We start from the raw sequence: 26,293 nt of genomic DNA on the forward strand, positions 1-26,293 counted from the left end.
TAAAGCCACATGTTAAAACTTTATTTATTCAAATGCTGCACTACAAGTTTTTCCAGGAAATAATTGTTTAAAAAAAGAAACAAAACAAAAAATATCGCCTTGTTAACAGTACCATGACATATTGAGATGTATCATATTGTGATCCTAGTATTGTGATTTGTATTGTATTGCCAGATTCTTGCCGATACACAGGCCTAAGCATAACCAACACCTTGCTACTGTATGAGTTTGAAAAGTCTGAAAAAGACAGAAGGAACCTGATTGAACAGACAAATGTTCCTGAAGCGTCTTGTGACAGTAGTCCTGTCCTCAGAACACATCAGTGTCTAAAGGGTGGAACAGGCTGGTGCTTTAAAGTACAAAGGTGCTTGAAGCAGATGCAAAAATTCACGATTCGATTAATCGACTCGGATTGATTGAAGGGAAATATTCTATTGTAGTTTTCCTGAATTGAAACTTCTTTGTGCGTCACAATAAGCGTCCGTGTGAAACACAACAGTGGAACCAATGTTTAACAGCAGAGAAATGAAGGAAACAAAGCTGAAGAGTCAGGAGAACTGTGGTTGAATGATTTTTTTTGGGTCACTGTGAATCGATTAATCGTTTCAGCTCTAATTCATTCTCTTCTTATTTCTATAGCACAGGTGTTTTATTCATATTGTTGCACTGACTGGAAGAGCACAACAATAAAGGATATACTATTCTATTCATTTCTATTCTATTTTATTTTATCTTATTTTATTTTATTTCATTTTATTCAGTGACCTTATTTGGGTATAACAGGAAGTATCAGTCAGCAACAGGAAAGTCCTGAACTCCATTCAGAGGGAAACATTCATTCATTCCTTCCTTCTTGTGTTTCTAGTGCAGAGGTGGTTTCAGGTGTGGGTGTGGACTCTGTGGGCCCTCAGGTTCCACACCCACAGTAAACCCAGTCCAACACACACATCAGAAAACTAGTCTACCCACATTTATTCTACAGATCACACATTTTCCTCAGTGGGTTTTACAGGCTGTAGAACACATTACAACCTGTGACCTTTGACCCTTGGGGACCCTTTACTGAACATGCAGTTCTGTGGTGCAATGTTGTTTATTGTTTATTACCTCCGCCAAAGAATGGTGGGGGTTATGTTTTCATCGGGGTTTGTCTGTCTGTGTGCAAGACAACTCAAAAAGTTATGGACGGATGTGGATGAAATTTTCAGTAAATGATGATACTGGCACAAGGAAGAAATGATGAAATTTTTGGTGGTGATCAGGGGGTGGGGGGGGGGCCTGATCGGCCCTGGTCGGAGGTCTGCACTGTCCAAGTGCTTTTCTAGTTATTATTACTACTATTTTGCTAGTACTTCCAAATGTGCAACTGCATTTTTTCACTCCTTGTTTTTTTTACAGTTATTGTTTTGTTATATTTTTTGTGGTATTTCTTGGGTGTATATTCAGTGTTTGGGCTGTAATTGGAACCTCAGTGTCCAGGCTCTGCCCAAAGAATCAATAAAGTTCTATCTACTCTAATCTAATCTAATCTAATCGTACTTTCCAGACTATAAGACGCTACTTTTTTCTCATTTTGAACCCCATGGCTTATACAACGATGCGGCTCAAGTATAGATTTTTACAGGCTAACGGCCTCCAGGGGGCGCTCTAGCAGGAAGCAAAAAAGCGAAACAGACAGGTGGAAGAAGTGATGAAGAGGAGATTTAAGTTTAACTTTGAACAATCATTTTTCATGTCATACACAAACCCTCATCCTGTAAAACGCACGAAGAAATGCATATGATGCAGCTTTGAAGTTCAAACCAATCGATCTGTCTAAGAAGGAAACAGAGCTGCAGCACGGAAGAGACAACGAAAGAGATGTAGGAGTGTGACGGAGCCTTTCTGAGGATGTTCAACTGAAGAACACTGAAGAAGACTGCACTGGTTTAATGAGCAGAAGGAAGAGGAAGACAGAAATCAGTGACTGTTGTGGGTTTGTGAACCAGCCTGTTCCTGACGTTTGACTGCTGTGTTACAGGCACTGTTTGGAAAAAAGCAGTAAAGGTATGGAAATAAATATTTAAATCATCTGTCTGTTTACCATCTTTCTGTGGAAATATTTTATGTCACAACGTGGACACCTGCGGCTTATAGTCAGGTGCAACTTATATTCAGGTGTGGCTTATAGCCCGCAAAGTGCGGTAGTCTAAATATTATTATTAAGTTGAAAACATCATGTGCGTCTTTCCTTGTGACACAGGTGCAGATGTCATTTGGTGGGTTTTCAGGGTTCACATCCATATTTTTTCCAGTGTATAAACCCAACCATGTCAGCAGTGAACCCACCGGGTCACTGGTTCTTACCGTGGTGTTGGTGCGTTTCGCTGCCGTTTCTCAGGAACTCCACGTTATATTTGGAGCCCTCTGTTCCCAGTAAGTCCTGCTGCTGCCTCACTATCTCCTCCAGTAGACGACAGTTGTTCTTCTGAAAAATGCCTGACAAAGAAAACAACAGCCATGAGCACTTAAAGGGATGGAATAAGAGCAAATCCAACTGGAAAACCACCACAGACTGGATCACCCACTGAATAAAGTGCAAATCTACAGGAGAAACTATCATCGGGTTTTCTTCTTTAAACTAAACACAGTCATTTTCATCTTTCCATGTGGTGTCCAGCGATAGTTTTCATTATATCTGTTTTTAGACAGAAGACGGACACAGTAACACACCCTAACCAATGGTTCTGAACTGGTCTGGGTTCAGGACACTAAATGAGGTCCATTTAAACCCAAACTAAACAGTAAACTCAGTTCAAAACTAAAAGTTCATTCAGTCACTTATTGAAGAATTAAACCCACTGAGGTTTTAGTCCAGTGGAGGTAAAGCCAGATCTGATGGAGTCAGTGTTAGACCTGTGTTTAAACATGGATTAAATAGAAACTGTTGGTTCGTCTTTATGGTGTTAATTGTCTGGTGTTAATTATCATTACAGCACATTACCGTCCCCTACTGTTGGGGAGTGGGAATGGACGGGGCTCAGATCCATCAAAAATAAAACACAGGATTGGTTTATTCCCTCCTCCAGGAGGTATTGTGATCACTTGTTTTGCGTGTTTGTTTGTTTGTTTGTTTGTTCTCATCTTCAGTGTAAAACTCTTCCACCCATCTTTCCCAGATCTTCCCCACAGATAGGCCTAGGCCCTGGGACCAACCCAGTCCATTTTGGTCCCAGTAGGACAAAGTTCAAGGTCACAGCAAGGTCACAACATCTACAGTTTTCCATCTGTCATCACTGAGACATTTTCCAAAATTCCAAACGACTCCGATTCTCCTCCAGTTGGATCCACCTGTAGCTTAGAACAGTCTCTTGTATGTGGAACTAAATTGTCCACATCCACTGTGGAATGTGGACTCTGTGGACATTTACACTGAACACTGAAAATCCCATTTCCCACACATTTAAAATTAGAACTCAACTAATACTGATGTGAATTGAATCTAATTGGACAGACACATGACTGGGACCAGATTCAACTGTTTCTGTGTATGGAACAACCTGGAAACTGTTGGATTTAAACAGACAGAGTGGATCCACACATGCACAGTGTTCAGGCTGAAGGAGGAGGTTTGCGTTCTCTGAACACTTGTTATTATTTTTTGAACCCAGACAAAGGCCCAGGACCCACTGGAAACCGGTTTGGTGGGTCAGGACCCAAAGTGGGTCCTGACCCACCTGTTGAGTCACTGCTGGAGGCCATCTCAGTTTTCTGTTCAGTCTGTGTTTCCAATAAGTGCCTTAACTGTACACCACAACAGAACATAGTACCTTCATGAGCTTCATGATGAAACTCACCAGCGTAAAAGGAACTGTTATTTCAGCGTCAGATTCTTTTAGTTCAGATCTGTATCCAAAGGGGAAACAACAGCAGCTTCCGTTTTGTTCTTAATTCACTTTGTATGACTGACAATTGTCTTATTGACTCTCATCCTTCTTAGTTTTAATGTCAGACTGACTCATTATTCACTAAAGCTGTAAGAAAATATCAGTTCTGCAAAATATTGCGATATTTCATTTCACAATACTGTACCGATATTAAAAAGTACTGTATGGATATTTTTAGGTATTTATTCAATTGCAGATATTGTGGAGGTTCATTTTTGTTTTTCTTTTTTGTTTCTATTTTATTTATTCTTATTTCACACTCTTTTATTCAATAATGTTGGTTCCTTTGTTTGGATTGAACTCAAATCCTGTTCTGATGTTAGTTGTGAACTAATAGAATCTGAACATTTGAACAGGATCTGAAACTGGAATGTGTGTAAAACAGAATTTCAGTTTGAACACAGTTGGAACATTTGCTGATAGAACATTAGATCCTGTTGGGATCAAATACCAATTTGTTTAGTATTTGTGCAGATTTATGATGGAATTCAGTTCTTCAAGGAAATAATCATTTAAAAAAAAGAAACAAACAAAAAATTTCCTTTAACAGTATCATGATATATCGGGATATATCGTATCGTGATCCTAGTTTTGTGATTTGTATCGTATCGCCAGATTCTTGCAGATACACAGCCTTAGTAAAATCTCACCTCTGACAGTCTGAACCTAAATGCACACACGTACACAGGGTTGTCCAACTCACAAACAGCTGATCTCAACACGGCCGCACCAATAAAATAATAACCTCTGAATAATGACAACTCCAAACTTTTCCTTCTATTTTAGTGAACAAGATGTAAATTAAATTCTGAAAATGTTTACATGCACAAACCATCCTTTCATAAAAAAAGGGTGAATTACCTGGAAAAACTGAAATTTCTTAAGGAAAATAAGTGCAATTTTTACTATATTATGCCTCAATTTATCATTTACACGTGCACATTGAACTAACTGATCAATGGATAGATTACAAAAGCACTAAACATTCAGTAATAGACAGAATACTGGTACAGTTTTAGAGTTAGGAAGTAAAATGAGTTGGACCCCTTTGATTGGTAATATGTTCAGGGTAATTTCTGCACGTCGCAAATTCATCCCATGGGCCACATTAGAACAGAACACAATAAATTATATATATATATATATATATATATATTAGGGCTGCTTGATTATAGAAAAAAATAATAATCACGATTATTTTAGCAATAATTGAAATCACGATTATTAAAAACGATTATTTGTTAACCTTAAAGTTGTTTTTTTTCTTCTTGCAAAACAATGTAAAATATACTCTTTAAACATAAATAAAGCTTTTAACCACTAAAACAAAGTATGTTCACTTTTGTACGAAACAAAAAAAATCTTTGAATGCAAATAAGTGTACTGTAAACTCAAGTCTGTTTCCTTTTGTAAACAAATAGTGCACTGGAGTTAAACTGCTATAGACTTGCCATAGAACTGGAGCAATAAAAAAAAAATAACTCACATAAAGTGCAAATTATAAATTCAAGTATGTTCAGTGTAGTAGCAGCTGGTGTAAAATGATGTGTTGAAGGCAAAACCTAGCGTTTGTCCAGTGGATTCACCATTTGTCTGCAGCCCCAGTTGTCCGTGGTGTTAATGGAGCACACACCTTTAACCAGGGAATGGACAAGCAATTCTGTTTTCTTTGGGGTCTCTGATGTTGATGAGTAGGGAGTTGCAGCGTAAAGAGATTCGGAGATTGAAGATTGCATTGAGGATGAAGTTGTAGACGGAGTTGTTTTTTTTGTGTGTTTTGGTTTTTCATCAGATTATCATAAAGGTGGCAGTGGTTCAACTTTAGATGGTTACAAAGGTTTGTTGTGTTCGCGGTCGGTGTGGACACAACTACCAAACACTTTTTGCATGTGATGTGTTTTTGCTCTCCTTCTTCTTCATCAAACCCAAAGTGATTCCATACAGTTGAAGTTGACTTGCCTTTTTTGTTTACCAAGCACTTCTGCTGGGATACTCCTGACATTTTTCAAGACCGCTGGTACAACTGTCCTCATGAGGTGGACCTGCCAGCTGGAGCTAAGGGGGGTGAAGCAGCTCATGGTAGCTTGCGTGCGCATGAATTAAAACTCCAAATTAATAATCGATTTTTCTCGATTACATAATTTTTGTAATCGTTGAGTGTAATAATCGAAATCGTAATTGAATTTCGATTAATTGCACAGCCTTATAAATATATATATTTTATCATTACACAACTTGTGCAACACAGTTACAGGTGGTCTGTGCCTCCAACAGTGCACTATACGACTATATACAACACAATACAACACAGAAATACTGTATATTAAAAGAAGATGGATATAAAATAGTGTGTAATGCAGATATGTGCAAAAGCAGGTCAGTTTTAGCCCACGGGCCGTAAGTTTGACGCCCCTGCACTACAAGAATGACAATGGAAGCAGATCCCACACCACAGGATCTTCTCAGATTGCAGCTGTTTAACACTGAAGGGGACAGGTTAAAGGGGGAGGAGTCAAGTGCAAGGGGTAAGGGGGAGGGGCCAAGGGGTGAATTGGGACTGGGCAAAAGTTTTATCCTCCCCCAAAAAAGGGAACACTCACTGAGCCAAAGAGTAAGATTCAAATGTACCTGAGAACACTCGCTAATTTTCTTTTTTTTGTCATAAAGTTGTATTTTTCTAAATCACCTGTGTAAGGAGCTTTGGCTTGGCATCTAACCTGACAGAGTTCATATCAAATAATAATAATAAATCACATCACAGAGTTATCATTGCAAACACTTTAACTCAAATTCAAGCACTTTTCAGACCTTGAAAACACAACACTGAAATTCAAGCATTTTCAAGGATTTCAAGCACCTGTATAAGGGCTGTTAGAAAATATCAGTTCTGCAATATATCACAATATTTCATTTCACAATACTGTATCGATATTAAAAAGTACTGTATTGATATTTTTAGGTATTTATTCAAAGGCAGATATGGGGGAGGTTAATTTTTGTTTTTCCTTATTGTTTATATCTTATTTATTATTTTTATCTCCGCCAAGGAGGTTCTGTCTTTGGCGGTGTTAGTTTGTCTGTCTGTCTGTCTGTCTGTCTGTGCAATATAACTCAAACAGTTATCAATGGATTTGGATGAAAATTTCAGGAAATGTTGATACTGGCACAAGGAACAAAGGACTACATTTTGGTGGTGATGGGGGGGGGGGGGGGCACTGATCTGCCTTGGCGGAGGTCTGTGCTCTCCAAGTGCTTTTCTAGTTTAACACAGTATTATTAATTAAATAATGGTTATTTGAATCATCCTAAAAGCACTTTTTACTGTCTGAGAGGCAGATGGGAATTCCTTTGTTGGGAATGAACTAAAATAATGTTCTGAACTAATAGAATCTGAACATTTGAACAGGATCTGAAACTGGAATGTCTGTAAAACAGAATTTCAGTTTGAACACAGTTTGAACATTTTATGATAGAACATTAGATCCTGTTGGGATCAAATGCAGATGTGTTTAGTATTTGTACAGATTTATGATGGAATTCCATTCTTCAAGGAAATAATCATTTAAAAAAAAGAAACAAATAAAAAATTGCCTTTTTAACAGTATCATGACATATCGTATGATGATCCTAGTGTTGTCATTTGTATCGTACCTCCAGATTCTTGCAGACACACAGCCCTAGTCCTGTACCAACCCTGATTTAAACACTTGTTTCCACTGGGCCGCATCACATCAACGTGACACCAAGCACACACACACAAACACACACAAACACACACACACAGTCTGTGACACATCATGTGCTACAAAGCAACAGAGTCACGTGACTACTGGAATCCGCTCCATGTTAGTGCTGATGCGTTCAGGTGCTATAGGAAAGACGGACACAAGTTCAGCTAAAGTTGGGCTCAAACTACCCCCCCAGCAGTGCACCTGACCCGGATGACAGGACCGGGCTGACAGTCCCAGTAGAACCGTAAACCCCTCAGGTTCTGTTTGAAGTGACTCCACTACACACAGACTCGGTGTCATTCGCACGTTACCGTTATCGTCGTAAACGCTGACATAGGAAATCCCCACGGCCATGCACCACACCACCAGGTTGGCTATGTCCGTGTAGTCGGGCTCTTCCTCCGCCACCAACAGGCCGATGTGCACCGGCAGCTTCTCCACGGACCTCCCGTCACACACCCACCGGGACCGGCGACCGGCGGCGGCGGCGCGGGCTCCGGGCACCGGGTAAACGGTGCCGTCCGGGTTACGGTTCAGCTTCTTCTGTTGGCCCGGAAAACCAATGAGCGCCACGGGCAGTAAGAGGGCGGCCACGGCCCGTTCCCACAGCCGACCCTGGAAGCTCCGAGCCCGGACACGGAGCCAGCACACCACGGTTCTGTTGACGTGGACCAGGAGCAGCAGCAGCCGCCATAGCAGTCCGTACAGCAGCGCCATTCACAGGCTTTAATCCTGAACCTAAAGAGGGGAGCGGTGCACGGGTACCGTACGGGGCAGTAGAGCGGTTCTCCTGAGTGCCAGCCCCGGGTCAGTCTCCTCCTTCAGCCCCGGGTAAGTGTCCTCATTCAGGGGTCCGTCCGTCCACACAGCTCCGTCCGCCCGCCGCCATCTTCGGCTGTTAACAACTGTGACGTCACCTACAGCGTGATACACGTAGCTCACTGATTGGACAAAACACCAGTGACGTTGCATGTCACTTTTTTCTTCTTTCAAAAACTTTATTTTCTGGACATTACCGAATAAGTACTGGATTACAAACAAAAGCAGAATTATACAGCTCAAGATTTGACATAACGTATATTCCCTCCAACGCTATTTTCTCTCGATTTTCTGACGTGGAAGAAATGTGTAACTTTTGTCATTCTTGTCCTGAAACTACTCTTACACTTATTCCTTCTGTGTGAACACTCTTCTAACTTCTGGTCTAAAATTAAAAAATATATCATACCTAAAAGTAATGAAAAAATAACTGTAACATTTCAAAATGTAAATACATAGTTTGAACACGACATTCGTAATTTAGAATTTGTTGTAAATTTGATCGTTTCATTTTGAAAATTTCATATACACAAAAATAAATATACCAAAACACACCCCAAATTTTGAAATCTTTCTGATGGAATTTGAAAATGTATTAAATCTTTAGAATTTATCTTTAACAAAAAAAAAAAGCTCTAGCACCCTGACAATTTATAAAGAATTCTTTAAAATAGACTGAATTCTCTGATGCATTTATTTTTGTTAAATATGTTATTTATTTATTTATACTACTATTTGTCTATTCTGCTTTGTGTCTTTAAATCTATGCATTATTTTCTTAAATTTGTTCAAATGCTGTTTCTTTTTGACATCTTGATGTTTGTTTGTTCAAAATTTATATGTCTTGTATACCCAAATATTTTCAGTAACGTTCAGAAGAAAATATCCTGTCAACTCTTTCATTTCTAAATTCAAGGATGTGGATAACTCCTGTGTTTTTTGTGGACATGCCGATGAAACTTTAAACCATTTGTTTTTAGAATGTAATGTCTCAAAGCAATTTGGGTCTAACTTGTGTTCTTATATCCTCACCCATGTTAACATGCCATACTGTTTTTCCCTGAAAGATGTCGTTATGAAAATAAGAACAAATGTCTGCAGTATGTAGTTAATTTTCTCATTTTATTTATTTTAATATTATCATTTTATAAGCCAAAATTTTCAGCCTCCAAACCAACCTTTCCTTTTTTTTAATTGAATTTAACTCACTTAGCCCTTGTTAATAATAATTTAAAAAAAGGACATTTCTTGACAACTATAAGATATTTAATGTATCATCTGACACTTAGTGAAATTTTAGATGAAAAACTGATGTATTTATTTTTTTAATTTATTTATTTTTTGTATATAAATTATTGAAAATGTATCCTGTATATATACTGACTTTATGATTGTATTCTATTTTTGTATCTGTGTTCGCATGTATTGTGTGTATTGTGTTATATGTTAAATGTTTAACAATGTCTGTAAATTGATATTTAAATCAAGTTTTAAAAAAATATATATACACTGTATACATAAAGGAGGAAAAAATGATATAAAAGAGACAGGACAATTAAAAACAAACAAATTTTATTTTCTCCAGATTTGCTGACATTGATGTAAACTGTACCTGTATCTGTAAAAATGAGCCAGAAACAGTTTAGCATTTATTTTACGCCCGTGCCTCCTCTAACATGCGTTGGAGGGAACTGGAGAAAGTTACTTTTAACAAAACCACAAAACCTATCTCACTATCTCCAAGGGAAATGAGAACTACATTTAATTACTGTAATCCTACTGATGGTAAATATCAGATTCCTAAGGCTCAGTTCTCCAGATCCTTCCATAAAATCACCATCTGAGGTAAAGAATTAAACATGTTTTAGAAAACATTAGCCTTAGCAAAAAATCGTAAATGTGAACGTACCCTTAAACTGTTTGATCATTTATTTTTGTGTGTGTCATGTGAAAAGTTCATGTGTGAGGATAAGAGACACAGAGAGGCCTTCTGTCCTGGCACTGGGATTCATCTGGACTTCAGCCCATTCTGTCATGAATTCTATCATTTCACATTTGGAGCTCAGACTGTTTCTGTCAAACTACAACCAACAGCATTTAGGACTGGACTAGACTGGACCAGAGACCCACACCTGGACTAGTTTCACTGCTTTTATTCTGGAACCATGTGACCTGTAGACCAGTGGAACCATGTGACCTGTAGACCAGCGGAACCACGTGACCTGTAGACCAGTGGGACCACGTGACCTGTAGACCAGCGGAACCACGTGACCTGTAGACCACCTGTAGACCAGAGTTTATTGGTCCACAGGTGTGGTCAGGTTGACTTTGACCGCTGGTCCGTCCCGTTGTCCCCTCAGACCTGCCAGGTAGACCTGAGGCCTGGGGACCCCGCTGCCCCCCTCCCTTTGGGTTTGGCTCTCAGCGTCCTTAGGGGTCCAGGTCTGGGTGGCGTTGTCCCTCCTCATGTGGCTCTGGGGGGTCTGAGTGGACACGGTCACCCTGGTCCGGAGGTCGGCCTGAAACCATGAAACACCAAACCTGGGTTCATTCTGTCCTAAACCCCACAGTACTGGACTGGACTGGACTGGACTGGACTGGACTGGACTAAACTGGACTGGACTGGCCTGGACTTGACTAGACTGGACTGGACTAAACTGGACTGGACTGGACTAGACTGGACTGGACCAAACTGGACTGGCCTGGCCTGGACTGTCAGTGACTCTGGTCCTTCTCTGACCCGGTTCTGTTCCCGGCTCTCACCAGTTTGATGGCTCTTCTTCTCAGTTCCCACTGGTTCCACTGGTATGTCCTGCAGATGTTGGTCTCCAGTGGGTGGACGTCTGTCTGGGTCCCACTCTCACACTTGGAGATCGGCTTCGCCACAAAACTGTCTCCTGGTTTCATCTGCAAAAAACAAACAAACAATGACATGAAGCAGAAGAGGACGTTGCCATGGAGACAACCTGCGTCCCACAGCACTTCTGCCTCTGACTGAACGAGGGATCCTAACGAGTTTATGTGATAATAAACTAAATACGAGCAAAGAACTGCTGAATCGATTCAGTTGGGTTCAAAAATCACTTCAACTCGTTCACTTAAATGAATCAGTTCTTTTAAATGAATCGATTCAACTTGTTCATATAAATGAATTGATTCTTTTAAACGAATCATTTCAACTCCTTCACTTAAATGAGTCGATTCTTTTGAATGAATTAATTCAACCCGCTCACTTAAATGAATCGATTCTTTTGAATGAATTGATTCAACTCATTCACTTAAATGAATGGATTCTTTTGAAAGGATTGATTCAACTCGTTCACTTAAATGAATTGATTCTTTTGAACAAATTGATTCAATTCGTTCACTTAAATGAATTGATTCTTTTGAACGAATCGCCCCTCACTTCTACTGCTGTGAATGTGGATGAAGTGAGTCCAGACCTCAGAGTATGGGCTGACACTGGGGAACTGCTGGTGCAGTCTGAGGAGTTGAATCAGTTCTGGGGAACGTTTGGCCCTTTCTGCCACTTCTGAAATGAACTGATCAGGAGCCGCTGAAAAGTGGACGGCAGCGTCTGTGGAGCTGAAGACGAAGAGTTTCTGCTGGTGTTTGAGGATCCCAATATGAGGGTCTCCTGTCAGAGAAGTACATATTTAAGAAGAAGAACAAATGAACACTCACAACATTTTAAAGACCCAAACGTCCACCTTTAACCCTTACAGACCCAAACGTCCACCTTTAACCCTTACAGACCCAAACCTCCACCTTTAACCCTTACAGACCCAAACGTCCACCTTTAACCCTTACAGACCCAAACCTCCACCTTTAACCCTTACAGACCCAAACGTCCACCTTTAACCCTTACAGACCCAAACGTCCACCTTTAACCCTTACAGACCCAAACGTCCACCTTTAACCCTTACAGACCCAAACGTCCACCTTTAACCCTTACAGACCCAAACGTCCACCTTTAACCCTTAAACCCTTGCTGTCCTGTGTACCTGGCAGCAGCAGTCCGTCTCGTTCCACTAGTGTGTATCCACAGAAGCCGTTAAACTGCAGAAGAACCTGGTCAAAGTTGGACAGGTTTTCAGGGAACAGCCACTCCTGTGTCTTCATCTGAGCTGGATCGATGCGTTCAGCTGAGCCCCAAACGAGACACCAAGAAATAAATACATGAACTAGAAAAACACTCGGAGAGTGCAGACCTCCACCAAGGCAGATCAGTGCCCCCCCACCCCCCCACCCCACTCCGCCTCCGATCACCACCAAAATGTAATCATTTGTTCCTTGTGCCAGTATCAACATTTACTGAAAATTTTCATCCAAATCCGTTCAGAAATTTTTCAGTTATCTTGCGCGCACACACACACACACACACACACACACACACACAGACACACACACACACACACACACACACAGACACACACACACACAGACACACACACACACACACACACACACACACACACACAGACAAACCAATGCTGATAAAAACAGAACCTCGCTGGTGGAGGAAACAAAAACACTCAGAGCACCGAAGTGAGCAGTGTGTGAGTCCATCTGAGCTACAGGTGTGGAGGACGTCCTCACCTGAGCACTGCTGCTCCCTCTGCTCCTCAGTCTGCTGCTCCCTCTGCTCCTCAGTCTGCTCCTCAGTCTGCTGCTCCCTCTGCTCCTCAGTCTGCTGCTCCCTCTGCTCCTCAGTCTGCTCCTCAGTCTGCTGCTCCCTCTGCTCCTCAGTCTGCTCCTCCTTCTGTTCCTCCCTCTGCTCCTCCCTCTGCTGCTCCCTCTGCTCCTCAGTCTGCTCCTCAGTCTGCTCCTCCCTCTGCTGCTCCCTCTGCTGCTCCCTCTGCTCCTCAGTCTGCTGCTCCCTCTGCTCCTCAGTCTGCTCCTCCCTCTGCTGCTCCCTCTGCTCCTCAGTCTGCTGCTCCCTCTGCTCCTCAGTCTGCTCCTCCCTCTGCTGCTCCCTCTGCTCCTCAGTCTGCTCCTCCCTCTGTTCCTCCCTCTGCTGCTCCCTCTGCTGCTCCCTCTGCTCCTCAGTCTGCTGCTCCCTCTGCTCCTCAGTCTGCTCCTCCCTCTGCTGCTCCCTCTGCTCCTCCCTCTGCTTCTCAGTCTGCTGCTCCCTCTGCTCCTCAGTCTGCTCCTCCCTCTGCTCCTCCCTCTGCTGCTCCCTCTGCTCCTCCCTCTGCTCCTCAGTCTTCTCTAACAGTTCATCCAGGTACGTCTCAGAAAACATCTTGGCCTGGGAGACGACAAAAGGCTGCAGGTTCAGGGTGATGGTGCTGAGGATGTGCAGGAGTTCAGCCTCATCCTGAAGACCAGACCAGACCTGAGACAGCGACTGGAACAGAGGCTGGAACCAAGAGGAACCAAATATGAGCACTTTAGAACAGAGGCTGGAGACCAGAGAGGAACCAAATATGAGCACTTTAGAACAGAAGCTGGAACCAAGAGGAACCAAATATGAGCACTTTAGAACAGAAGCTGGAACCAAGAGGAACCAAATATGAGCACTTTAGAACAGAAGCTGGAGACCAGAGAGGAACCAAATATGAGCACTTTAGAACAGAAGCTGGAACCAAGAGGAACCAAATATGAGCACTTTAGAACAGAAGCTGGAACCAAGAGGAACCAAATATGAGCACTTTAGAACAGAAGCTGGAACCAAGAGGAACCAAATATGAGCACTTTAGAACAGAGGCTGGAGACCAGAGAGGAACCAAATATGAGCACATTAGAACAGGACTGGTACCATCTGAGGACCCGTAGACCTGTAGACTTGTGGACCTGTAGACCTGTAGACCAGTGGACCCATAGACCTGTGGACTAGTGGACCAGTGGACATTTCTGCTCCAGTCATCTGTGATCTGAATCCCACTTGAATCCACTGTGACTCTAGTTTGTAAAGTATTCATTCCAGTGCTGATGATCTGCCCTGTTTCTGCTAACACAGACGTCCTGTGGTCCTGGTCCTGGTCCTGTGGTCCTGGTCCTGTGGTCCTGTGGTCCTGGTCCTTTGGTCCTGGTCCTGTGCAGATGAAGATGATGAAGGGAACCAAGTGTTTCCTCTACGGCTCTGTTCAGACTGAAGGGAAATGTGGCCCAAATGTGACCTGGATCTGATCTGGTACAGACAGCCTGAACAGCACTGATCTGAGCCAGACCACTTTCATATGTGGTCCTACCTTCACCTGTTCACTCTGTTCAGTGTAAACTCATGTGTTCAGTGTAAACTCTTCCTCTCTTCCTCCTCCTCTCTCTTCTCTCAGCTGTTGTCCTGTCAGTCTCCTCTCCTCCTCCTCTATGACCTCCTCTCTTCCTCCTCCTCTCTCTTCTCTCTTCTTTCAGCTGTTGTCCTGTCAGTCTCCTCTCCTCCTCCTCTATGACCTCCTCTCTTCCTCCTCCTCTCTCTTCTTTCAGCTGTTGTCCTGTCAGTCTCCTCTCCTCCTCCTCTATGACCTCCTCTCTTCCTCCTCCTCTCTCCTCTCTTCTTTCAGCTGTTGTCCTGTCAGTCTCCTCTCCTCCTCCTCTATGACCTCCTCTCTTCCTCCTCCTCTCTCCTCTCTTCTTTCAGCTGTTGTCCTGTCAGTCTCCTCTCCTCCTCCTCTATGACCTCCTCTCTTCCTCCTCCTCTCTCTTCTCTCTTCTTTCAGCTGTTGTCCTGTCAGTCTCCTCTCCTCCTCCTCTATGACCTCCTCTCTTCCTCCTCCTCTCTCTTCTCTCTTCTTTCAGCTGTTGTCCTGTCAGTCTCCTCTCCTCCTCCTCTATGACCTCCTCTCTTCCTCCTCCTCTCTCTTCTCTCTTCTTTCAGCTGTTGTCCTGTCAGTCTCCTCTCCTCCTCCTCTATGACCTCCTCTCTTCCTCCTCCTCTCTCTTCTCTCTTCTTTCAGCTGTTGTCCTGTCAGTCTCCTCTCCTCCTCCTCTATGACCTCCTCTCTTCCTCCTCCTCTCTCTTCTCTCTTCTTTCAGCTGTTGTCCTGTCAGTCTCCTCTCCTCCTCCTCTATGACCTCCTCTCTTCCTCCTCCTCTCTCTTCTCTCTTCTTTCAGCTGTTGTCCTGTCAGTCTCCTCTCCTCCTCCTCTATGACCTCCTCTCTTCCTCCTCCTCTCTCTTCTCTCTTCTTTCAGCTGTTGTCCTGTCAGTCTCCTCTCCTCCTCCTCTATGACCTCCTCTCTTCCTCCTCCTCTCTCTTCTCTCTTCTTTCAGCTGTTGTCCTGTCAGTCTCCTCTCCTCCTCCTCTATGACCTCCTCTCTTCCTCCTCCTCTCTCTTCTCTCTTCTTTCAGCTGTTGTCCTGTCAGTCTCCTCTCACTCCAGCTGTTTTCTGTCCTAAACTCTTCTTCTTCTTCTGTTGTGTCTGTGCTTCTTCCAGACCTCTTCTGTCTACATTTCCAGTCCAGTTTCAGTGCCTTTGGATGCTGAAGGAAACTGGACTTCCTGACACCTGGACTTTCTTGGACATTTCTCTGGAGGACACACCTCCATTTTTCCCTCTTCTGCTGCTCTGTCTCTCTTCTCTGGTTCATTCTTTTCCTCTTTTCCATTTTTACAGTACCACACTCCTTTCTTCAGTCCAGTCCTGTTCCAGTCCTGCTCCATGGCTCTGGTACCACAGTGTGTTCCACACTCCTGTTCTGCAGACACAGGGGGTGGAAGGAATTCACAAACGTTGGGACACCTGCAGGAATTGAACCACCAACTTTCCAGACTTGATCCACCTCCACTGCTGCAGAACTGCTTTCAGTTGTTCACCCATTTCTTGTTCTCCTTTTTGTAGAATTCTGAAATGTACATTATTTTTCAGTTTGGTTTAACCTGACCTTTTTTATTCCTCTGTCAGTTCACTCTGACCTTTGGACCATTTACAGCTGTTCATTAAACTGGAACTGATGGAATTTACAGACACAACTGGAACAAACTGGGCTGGTCTAACACTGTAGACCAGTAGTGTGTGTGTGTGTGTGTGTGTGTGTGTGTGTGTATGTGTGTGTACAGACTTACAAACACTGTGGCAGTGGGAACTGCAGACTTAGACTGGAGCGTCTGTTTGAGGAGTTTCATCTGAGACGACAGTTCAGTCTGGAGGAGTTCAACACTCTGAGCACACACACACGCATCAGCCTGCACACAAACAAACAAACAAACAAAAAACAAATAAATAAACACAACACACACGCATCAGCCTGGACACACACACACACAACACACACAGCGATCAACAAACAATAAAGAAACAAACAAAAAACCACAACACACACAGCCATTAACAAACAAACAAATAAATAAAACAAACAAAGAAGCAAACACACAAACACAACACACATGACCATCAACAAACAAATAAACAAACAAAACAACAAACCAAACATCCTTCCATGCTCTCCTCTCACCTGTATCCTGTTCAGGAACACCTGGTGCTGTGTGACGTTGTACAGAGCCTGTTTGAGCAGAGGCAGTGGGACGTCTGTCCCTGGTCTGCGTCTGTCAGGCTGGCTCAGTCTGTCCAGTAGAAGGCTGTACCTGGAGGCCAAACCCTGGGACACACTCAGCTCACTGTGGATGCGTTCACTGGTGGATGGATGAACTTCATGGAGCACATCAGGCACTGGGAAGAATGAGGACATGGGAGACGTTTACAGTCCCGTGGGTCTCCTACTGCCTGGGTCCCTCTGGACCCTCTGGACCCCCTGGACCCCCTCCTTCCAAACAGTGGAACCCCTGTGTGTGTTTCTGTGCCTGGGTTCATACTCAGTTCCTGCAGGTCCAGGTCCTTCTGTGGTGTCCTGCTGACTCTGTTAAACAGTCGGATCCCGGTGACGATGGACGACAGTTCCCTGAGCTGCTGCTCCTTGTCCCGTTTGAGGAGAACCATGAACGCCCCCATTTCAGTCTGAGGGAAGACACTCTGCAGCGCAGCTGGAGGAAAAACCACACAAGCATCTGTATGACTGCACAGCTACACACACACACACACACATATATATATATATACACTCAACAAAAATATAAACGCACCACTTTTGTTTTTGTTCCCATTTTTCATGAGCTGAACTCAAAGATCTAAAACTTTTTCTATGTACACAAAAGGCCCATTTCTCTCAAATATTGTTCATAAATGTGTCTAAATCTGTGTTAGTGAGCACTTCTCCTTTGTCCTTTGCTGAGATAATCCATCCACCTCACAGGTGTAGCAGATCCAGATGCTGATTAGACAGCAGGATTATTGCACAGGTGTGACTTAGGCTGGCCACAATAAAAGGCCACTCTAAAATATGCACTTTTACTGTATTGGGTGGTCCAGGGGGGTCAGAAAACCAGTCAGTATTTGGTGTGACCACCATTTTCCTCACAGTCTTCTTCATGAATTCTCTGAAACAGCTTTGGAGATGGTTTATGGTAGAGAAATGAACATTCAGTTCACAGGCAGAAGCTCTGGTGGAGATTCCTGAAGTCACATGACCAGTGCATATTCCCTCCAAACTTGTGACATCTGTGGTATTGTGCTGTGTGATAAAAGTGCACATTTTAGAGTGGCCTTTTATTGTGGCCAGCCTAAGGCACACCTGTGCAAAAATCCTGCTGTCTAATCAGCATCTTGATCTGCCACACCTGTGAGGTGGATGGATTATCTCAGCAAAGAAGAAGTGTTCACTAACACAAATTTAGACAGATTTGTGAACAATATTTGAGAGAAATAAACCTTGTGTGTACACAGAAAAAGTTTGAGATCTTTGAGTTCAGCTCATGAAAAATGGAGCAAAAACAAAAGTGGTGCGTTTATATTTTTGTTCAGTGTGTATATATACATATATATATATATATATATATATATATATATATATATATATATATATATATATATACACACACACACACACACACACACATATATATATATATATATATATATATATATATATATATATATATATATATAAACTAAAGATGCTGTGCAGGGCAGCTGGAGCACAAACAACAGGAAGATGGACCGATGACACCCTGGGTTCATGTTCAGGTCAGGACAGACTGGACTGAAACAGACCCTGTTTATTCAGTTGGATCTGTTTCTGATGATAATAATACTAATAATAATAATAATAATAATACTAATAATAATAATAATAATAATAAACTTTATTTGTATAGCACCTTTCATACAGAAATTGTAGCCCAAGTGCTTCACATTGATTGAAAAAAAATACAATATTAAAATACATTTAGATTTGATTAGAAATACAATAAAATAAAAATAAATATAAAAACAGCGCACATTAAAATATTTGATTATACATAGAATTTTTGAAGTGCAAGAAATAAGATGAAATTTGAAATACAGTAAAATAAAAAATAAAAACAGAAATACAATAAAATAAAATAAAAATGAAAAAACCGCACATTCCTGGTTCCTGAATTGTGACCCCATTTTTATCTCCTTTCAAAGGCTGATGAGAATAAAAATGTTTTTAATTTGGTTTTAAATATATTCAGTGAACTGGCTTCTCTAATGTCTTTTGGAATTGTATTCCATAACTTTGGTGCATAGTTAGTAAAGGCTGCGTCCCCCATTTTCTTTGTAATATTTCTGGGAGTTGCTAGTAAACCTGCGTTTGATGACCTCAGTGTTCTAGTTTGTACATAATTGATCAGTGAGTTTGCAATGTAACTTGGTCCGGTTCCATTTAGAGCTTTATACGTGAGGAGTAGTATCTGAAAATCAGTTCTGTAGGTTACCGGTAGCCAGTGCAGGGAAACCAACACTGGAGTAATGTGCTCTCTCTTCTTGGTTTTGGTTAATAACCTAGCTGCAGAGTTGTGAATCAGCTGAAGTCTGTCTGTGCTGCTTTTTGGGAGACCTGTAAGGAGTGCATTACAGTAGTCCAGTCTGCTGGAGATAAAAGCATGGACCAGTTTTTCAGCATCCTTTCCATTTATAACCGGCATTACTTTGGCTATGTTTCTGAGGTGGAAGAATGACGTTTTACTGACTTTCTTTATGTGGGACTTAAAGTTTAAGTCTGAGTCTATAATGACTCCCAGACTTGTCACTTCTGGTTTGATCCAGGAAGTGAGTTTGCCCATCCTACTCATCAGCATTTCCCTTTTTGCTTTTGGGCCAACAAGCAGGATTTCAGTTTTTTCTTCATTCAGTTTCAGAAAGTTCCTGCACATCCACTGATTCATTGCTGTGAGGCAGTTTGTAATGGAATGGATGGCTGTCACGTCATTGGGTTCTGTGGAGATGTATATTTGTGTGTCGTCCGCGTAGCTATGGAAGCTAACATTATGTTTTCTGATGATATCTCCAAGTGGTAGCATATATAAGGAGAACAGTAGTGGACCCAGGCAGCTCCCTTGTGGAACCCCATAGCATGTATCGTGTGTTTGACACGTGATCTCCAAGCCTGACGTAGTACTGTCTTCCCTTAATATACGTTTTGAACCACTGTAGTACACTGTCACAGAGACCTACGAGCTTTTCTAGCCGATTAATCAGGATGTCATGATCAGTTGTATCAAATGCAGCACTTAGGTCAAGGAGGACCAGGATTGAGACCTTGTTGGCATCAGAGTTGAGCCTGAGGTCACTGATTATTTTGGTGAGGGCGGTCTCAGTGCTATGACCAGCCCTGAAGCCTGATTGGAATTCCTCTAAGATGTTATTCTCTTTGAGATAGTGGTTTATTTGAGCAGAGACTATCTTTTCCAGTACTTTGCCTATGAACGGGAGATTAGATATAGGACGAAAACTGGTCATAGCGTTACTGTCAAGGTTAGGTTTCTTTAGTAAGGGTTTGATAACAGCTGTTTTGAAGGCATCTGGAAAGATGCCAGTATGAAGAGATTTGTTTATGATTTGGAGTAAATGATCTGAGACGCTGTCAAATATTCTCTTAAAGAATGCAGTGGGAATTGGATCGACACATGAGGTTGAGGAGTTACATTCCCTGACAGTTCGATAGAAGAACCATCAACTTTAATCTGAGCTGGAATGAACATGTACATCACAGGTGTCAAACATGTGGTCTGTGGGTCAAAACCGGACCACCTAAGGGTCCAGTTAGACCTGTGGGATGAATTTATGAAATGCAAAAGTGACACTGAAAATATTTATGATCAACGGAGTCAAAATCATTTTAGTTCAGGTTCCACATACAGACCAATAGGATCTCCAGTGGATCAGACCCCCTAGTGGGCTGGTTTTAGACCTTCTAGCGGGCCAGTTTTGGCCCCTGTAGAGGGCCGGTTTTGGACCCAGTAGCGGGCTGGTTTTGGACCCTCTAGTGGGCCAGTTTTGGACCCTGTAGCGGGCCAGTTTTGGACCCTCTAGTGGGCTGGTTTTGGCCCCTCTAGCAGGCCTGTTTTGGCCCCAGTAGCGGGCTGGTTTTGGACCCTGTACCAGACTGGTTTTGGACCCAGTAGCGGGCCTGTTTTGGACCCTCTAGCGGGCTGGTTTTGGCCCCAGTAGCGGGCTGGTTTTGGACCCTGTACCAGGCTGGTTTTGGACCCAGTAGCAGGCCTGTTTTGGATCCTCTAGCGGGCTGGTTTTGGCCCCTCTAGCAGGCCTGTTTTGGCCCCAGTAGCGGGCTGGTTTTGGACCCTGTACCAGGCTGGTTTAGGACCCTGTAGCGGGCCTGTTTTGGCTCCCTGTAGCTGGTTTTGGCCCCTTGGACCCGTATGTTTGCCAGGCCTGTCCAGTGTGTGCTGAAGGCGGTTCCGGTCCAGACCTGTGGTCTGGTGGACGGCGTCGGCGTCAGTGGGCGGGCCCATGCCGGAGCGCAGCAGGATGTAGGAGACCAGCTGACGGTACAGGGCGTCCAGCTGGTCCCGCCCCCTGGCTCTGCTGTCGGTGATGTCTCTGCTCAGTGGACTCAGTTTGGACTCCAAGACCTGGTGGACCTGATCCAGGAACTCACCTGGACCAGCAGAAGGGACAGGTTTAGGTTCTGACAGAACTGGACCAGCAGACAGGACAGATCTGGGAATGACTTTTGACTGAAATAAATGTATTTATGCGTTTAACTTCAGAAAAAGATATGAGGATGAATGTCAGTTTTCACTTACGTCGACTGGTGTAATTCAGATCAAAATACAGCTGCATTTTGATCGTGTCCAGAGACGGACTGCACTGTTCCAGGAGTTTATCCAGACACAGCTGGAAGAAAGAGAAGAAATGTTATTACCCAGACATTAGACCCATCCACACTGACATTAGACCCATCCACACTGACATTAGACCCATCCACACTGACATTAGACCCATCCACACTGACATTAGACCCATCCACACTGACACACACTGCATCAAAGATGGACATAAATTAAATATATGGAACAGCTGATCATGTTGTACTGCTGTAGACCCTGGACCCTGTAGACCCTATAGGCCCTGGACCCTGTAGACCCTGGTTCTTGTAGACCTGTTGGGGGTCTCTGTAGGTCCTGGACTCACCTCTGTCAGTTTCTGGACGTCTTTCTTGGTCAGTGTGCGATCAACATTGAATCCATTTCTTGGGTCCAGAACAACAGCTTTCACCTACAACAACAAATATATGAACACTGTGTTCTTATTTTACTGTATATGAGGGTCATGATAAAAATAATAAAGATATATTTGAAAAACAATATAAATATATACACTGCTCAAAAAAATAAAGGGAACACTTAAACAACACAATGTAACTCCAAGTCAATCACACTTCTGTGAAATCCAACTGTCCACTTAAGAAGCAACACTGACTGACACTCAGTTCCCATGCTGTTGTGCAAATGGAAAAGACAACAGGTGGAAATTATAGGCTATTAGCAAGACCCCCCCACTAAAGGAGTGGTTCTGCAGGTGGTGACCACAGACCACTTCTCAGTTCCTGTGCTTTCTGCTGATGTTTTGGTCACTTTTGAATGCTGGCGGTGCTTTCACTCTAGTGGCAGCAGGAGACGGAGTCTACCACCCACACAAGTGGCTCAGGTGGTGCAGCTCATCCAGGATGGCACATCAATGTGAGCTGTGGCAAGAAGGTCTGCTGTGTCTGTCAGCGTAGAGTCCAGAGCATGGAGGCGCTACCAGGAGACAGGCCAGTGCATCAGGAGACGTGGAGGAGGCCGTAGGAGGGCAACAACCCAGCAGCAGGACCGCTACCTCCACCTTTGTGCCAGGAGGAACAGGAGGAGCACTGCCAGAGCCCTGCAAAATGACCTCCAGCAGGCCACAGATGTGCACGTGTCTGCTCAGACAGTCAGAAACAGACTCCATGAGGGTGGTGTGAGGGCCCCACGTCCACAGGTGGGGGTTGTGCTTACAGCCCAACACCGTGCAGGACGTTTGGCATTTGCCAGAGAACACCAAGACGGGCAAAGTCGCCGCTGGCGCCCTGTGCTCTTCACAGATGAAAGCAGGTTCACACTGAGCACATGTGACAGAGTCTGGAGACGCCGTGGAGAACGTTCTGCTGCCTGCGACATCCTCCAGCATGACCGGTTTGGCAGTGGGTCAGTAATGGGTGTGGGGGGGCCGCACAGCCCTCCATGTGCTCGCCAGAGGTAGCCTGACTGCCATTAGGTACCCAGATGAGATCCTCAGACCCACTGTGAGACCATATGCTGGTGTGGTTGGCCCTGGGTTCCTCCTAATGCAAGACAACGCTAGACCTCCTGTGGCTGGAGTGTGTCAGCAGTTCCTGCAAGAACAAGGCATTGATGCTCTGGACCGGCCCGCCCGTTCCCCAGACCTGAACCCAACTGAGCACATCCGGTCCATCGCTCCATCGCTCCATCCACCAGACTGTCCAGGAGTTGGCGGATGCTTTAGTCCAGGTCTGGGAGGAGATCCCTCAGGAGACCATCGGCCACCTCATCAGGAGCATGCTCAGGCGTTGTAGGGAGGTCCTACAGGCACGTGGAGGCCACACACACTACTGAGCCTCATTGTGACTTGTTTTAAGGACATGACATCCCAGCTGGATCAGCCTGTAGTGGGTTTTTCCACTTTCATTTTGAGTGTGACTCCAAATCCAGACCTCCATGGGTTAATAACTTTGATTTCCATTGATCATTTTTGTGTGATTTTGTTGTCAGCACATTCAAGTATGTAAAGAACAAAGTATTTAATAAGAATTTTTCATTCATTCAGATCTAGGATGTGTTCTTTTAGTGTTCCCTTTATTTTTTTGAGCAGTGTACACTGGAATATACAGACAGATACACACAAACACACTGTTTAAACAGTCAAATAACAGCTTTCATTTTTCTTATTTTGACAATTGTTCAGTACAGGTTCTTATTTATTTATTTTTACTCTCACCAATAATGATAAATATTACAGTTCAGTTCACATTTGTTCACATTTTATTTACAAACCGTTTCTAAATGCGTATGCCCGTGTATTCATACTCGACCATATTCACAGCCCATGCTAAGGACGCCTCCCCCTCCTACTACAACTCTCATTTTAAGGAAATATACTTTTGCTATTGATGGAGTTTTTTAAATATTTATTTTTTTGTCATGGGCTGTGAGTTTGGAGGCTCCTCCCCCTTTGTGGGCGGAGCTATTGAGCAAGAAATAATTCAAATGTCCCTCCTTCAGCAAAAGCTTATTTCCCACTATTTGCGTTTGAACACTTTGTAGACGGTCCCTAAGCGGTCCGTGCACTAAGGTCCTGCTGAAGAAAGTAATTTATTTTTGATGTAACGAAATGCGGCTCATTTGGGCTGAAATGTTGTAGTCTGTTACCAGAACCAAGATCACAACAAGGAAACATCTGTGCTTTGTGCTCCTTTAGTTTGTTCACTATTAACGACCGAAGTCCAAATGTGCCAAACTCCTGCCAACTGTAGGTACTTCTGCTCATGATATTAGGACCTTATTCTCGTTAAATAATGATTTAATTTTTTTTAACTATTAGTATTAGCATTAGCACTAGTATTAGCACTAGCATTAGTATTAGCACTAGCATTAACACTAGTATTAGTATTAGCATTAGTATTAGCATTAGCACTAGCATTAGCTCTAGTATTAGTATTAGCATTAACACTAGTATTAGTATTAGCATTAGCACTAGCATTAGCTCTAGTATTAGTATTAGCACTAGCATTAACACTAGCATTAGTATTAACACTAGCATTAGTATTAACACTAGCATTAGTATTAGCACTAGCATTAACACTAGTACTAGCATTAGCACTAGCATTAACATTAGCATTAGCAGTCGCTAAAATGAACTTACCATGAACGCCACCAGAGCCTCAGACACAGAATGTCCTCTCAGTGAACACTGCTGCACTATTTCACCAATTAAGTTTTTAATCACATTTTCTGCGTGAGCACGAGACATTTCAGGTTCGGTAAATATTTCCAAAATTAGTTGAAGTCAGTTGTTGATAAGCTAATCACCCAGCTAACAGTAACATCCGCTGCAGTTTGTTGTAAGTGGTTGCCATAGGAACCCGTTTCCTCTCACCCATTAGTGTAATAAGAGTCTATGGCCAGCAGAGGGAGCTAGACTAAAACATGGACTGAAAACCTGAACAGAACCAGCAGAAAAAACAAAACTATTTACATTTAGTAAAACTTCACATTATTAATAACTCTTTGCTTCCACTTGGTTTTATGTGTATGTTTTAAATCAGATAATATTTTAATTTTCAATATCTATTAAGAATTTATTCAAGTCCCTCCAGATTACTGCACATGTTTAAGGGGTTTAAATTAGACAAGTTAAAAATTCACTAAAACAGAATAATGTATGAACTAGTGTAAATTCTTCAAACGTTCACATGGTTTTGATTTTCATCTGTAACTGAAATATTTTCAAGGGTTTTCACATTCAAATGAATATAAAGACATGAAACATGGATGGTTCTGGTCCAGTGTGTCAGCTGCATTCAACACGGGTCATCTGGGTCAGATTTAGGACCGCATATGACAGTGGTCCGGGTCAGATTTAGGACCGCATATGACAGTGGTCCGGGTCAGATTTAGGACCGCATATGACAGTGGTCCGGGTCAGATTAGGACCGCATATGACAGTGGTCCGGGTCAGATTTAGGACCGCATATGACAGTGGTCCGGGTCAGATTTAGGACCGCATATGACAGTGGTCCGGGTCAGATTTAGGACCGCATATGACAGTGGCCCGGGTCAGATTTAGGACCGCATATGACAGTGGTCCGGGTCAGATTTAGGACCACATATGTCAGTGGTCCGGGTCAGATTTAGGACCACATATGTCAGTGGTCCGGGTCAGATTTAGGACCACATATGACAGTGGTCCGGGTCAGATTTAGGACCACATATGTCAGTGGTCCGGGTCAGATTTAGGACCACATATGTCAGTGGTCCGGGTCAGATTTAGGACCACATATGTCAGTGGTCCGGGTCAGATTTAGGACCACATATGACAGTGGTCCGGGTCAGATTAGTGCTGTTTAAACCGTCTTTAACAGATACATTTCCCTTCAGTGTGAACGCAGCCTTGTGTCACACACACAGTGTTTTGACAAATGTTTGGTTTATTTGAACTAAAGAACATCCTGGTAAATGAACACAACACAACAGTTTAATTTGCAAGATTAAAATATTTATTATAAAAAACAGACATGACATAAATGTTTAAGGTGTAAAACTGCAGTCGGTCCAGACAGCGTTTAGAAGAGAACAGAAGGAACCTGGAGGCAGACTGATCAGCTGATCACAGCTTCCACATCACACACATTTCACAGCAGTTTCCACTGGAGGTCACATGACAACCGCATGGTTTTATAAACAAAACAAACAGGAGGACATGCAAAGACACTTCATGCAACTAAATAAA

The 26,293-nt window shown here is 42.9% G+C and overlaps 2 protein-coding genes across 2 annotated transcripts in view; both read right to left on the reverse strand.

The window, feature by feature from the left end:
• The window catches only part of LOC115415526 (dehydrodolichyl diphosphate synthase complex subunit nus1-like), a 9,281-nt gene extending 650 nt beyond the window's left edge, over window positions 1–8,631 (reverse strand). Inside the window, exons 1-2 of the mRNA XM_030129116.1 lie at window positions 7,969–8,631; window positions 2,347–2,478 (exon numbers count right to left, since the gene is read on the reverse strand). Of these exons, the coding sequence (XP_029984976.1) occupies window positions 2,347–2,478; window positions 7,969–8,374 (538 nt within the window). The 5' untranslated portion in view covers window positions 8,375–8,631. The remainder of the gene's footprint in view (window positions 1–2,346; window positions 2,479–7,968) is intronic.
• Window positions 8,632–10,763: 2,132 nt separating this feature from the next.
• Window positions 10,764–24,855, reverse strand: LOC115414917 (cilia- and flagella-associated protein 206-like). Its single transcript, XM_030128279.1, has 12 exons — window positions 24,707–24,855; window positions 21,935–22,018; window positions 21,547–21,637; window positions 21,210–21,398; window positions 17,233–17,400; window positions 16,875–17,089; window positions 16,486–16,605; window positions 13,646–13,838; window positions 12,481–12,627; window positions 11,920–12,113; window positions 11,240–11,383; window positions 10,764–10,995 (listed from the first exon to the last, which is right to left on the reverse strand). The coding sequence occupies exons 1-12, from the start codon at window positions 24,812–24,814 to the stop codon at window positions 10,774–10,776; spliced, it is 1,875 nt and encodes a 624-aa protein (XP_029984139.1). The 5' UTR covers window positions 24,815–24,855; the 3' UTR covers window positions 10,764–10,773.
• Window positions 24,856–26,293: the final 1,438 nt, after the last annotated feature.

The sequence above is a fragment of the Sphaeramia orbicularis genome, chromosome 24, assembly GCF_902148855.1.
Source record: "Sphaeramia orbicularis chromosome 24, fSphaOr1.1, whole genome shotgun sequence".
NCBI lineage: Eukaryota > Metazoa > Chordata > Actinopteri > Kurtiformes > Apogonidae > Sphaeramia > Sphaeramia orbicularis.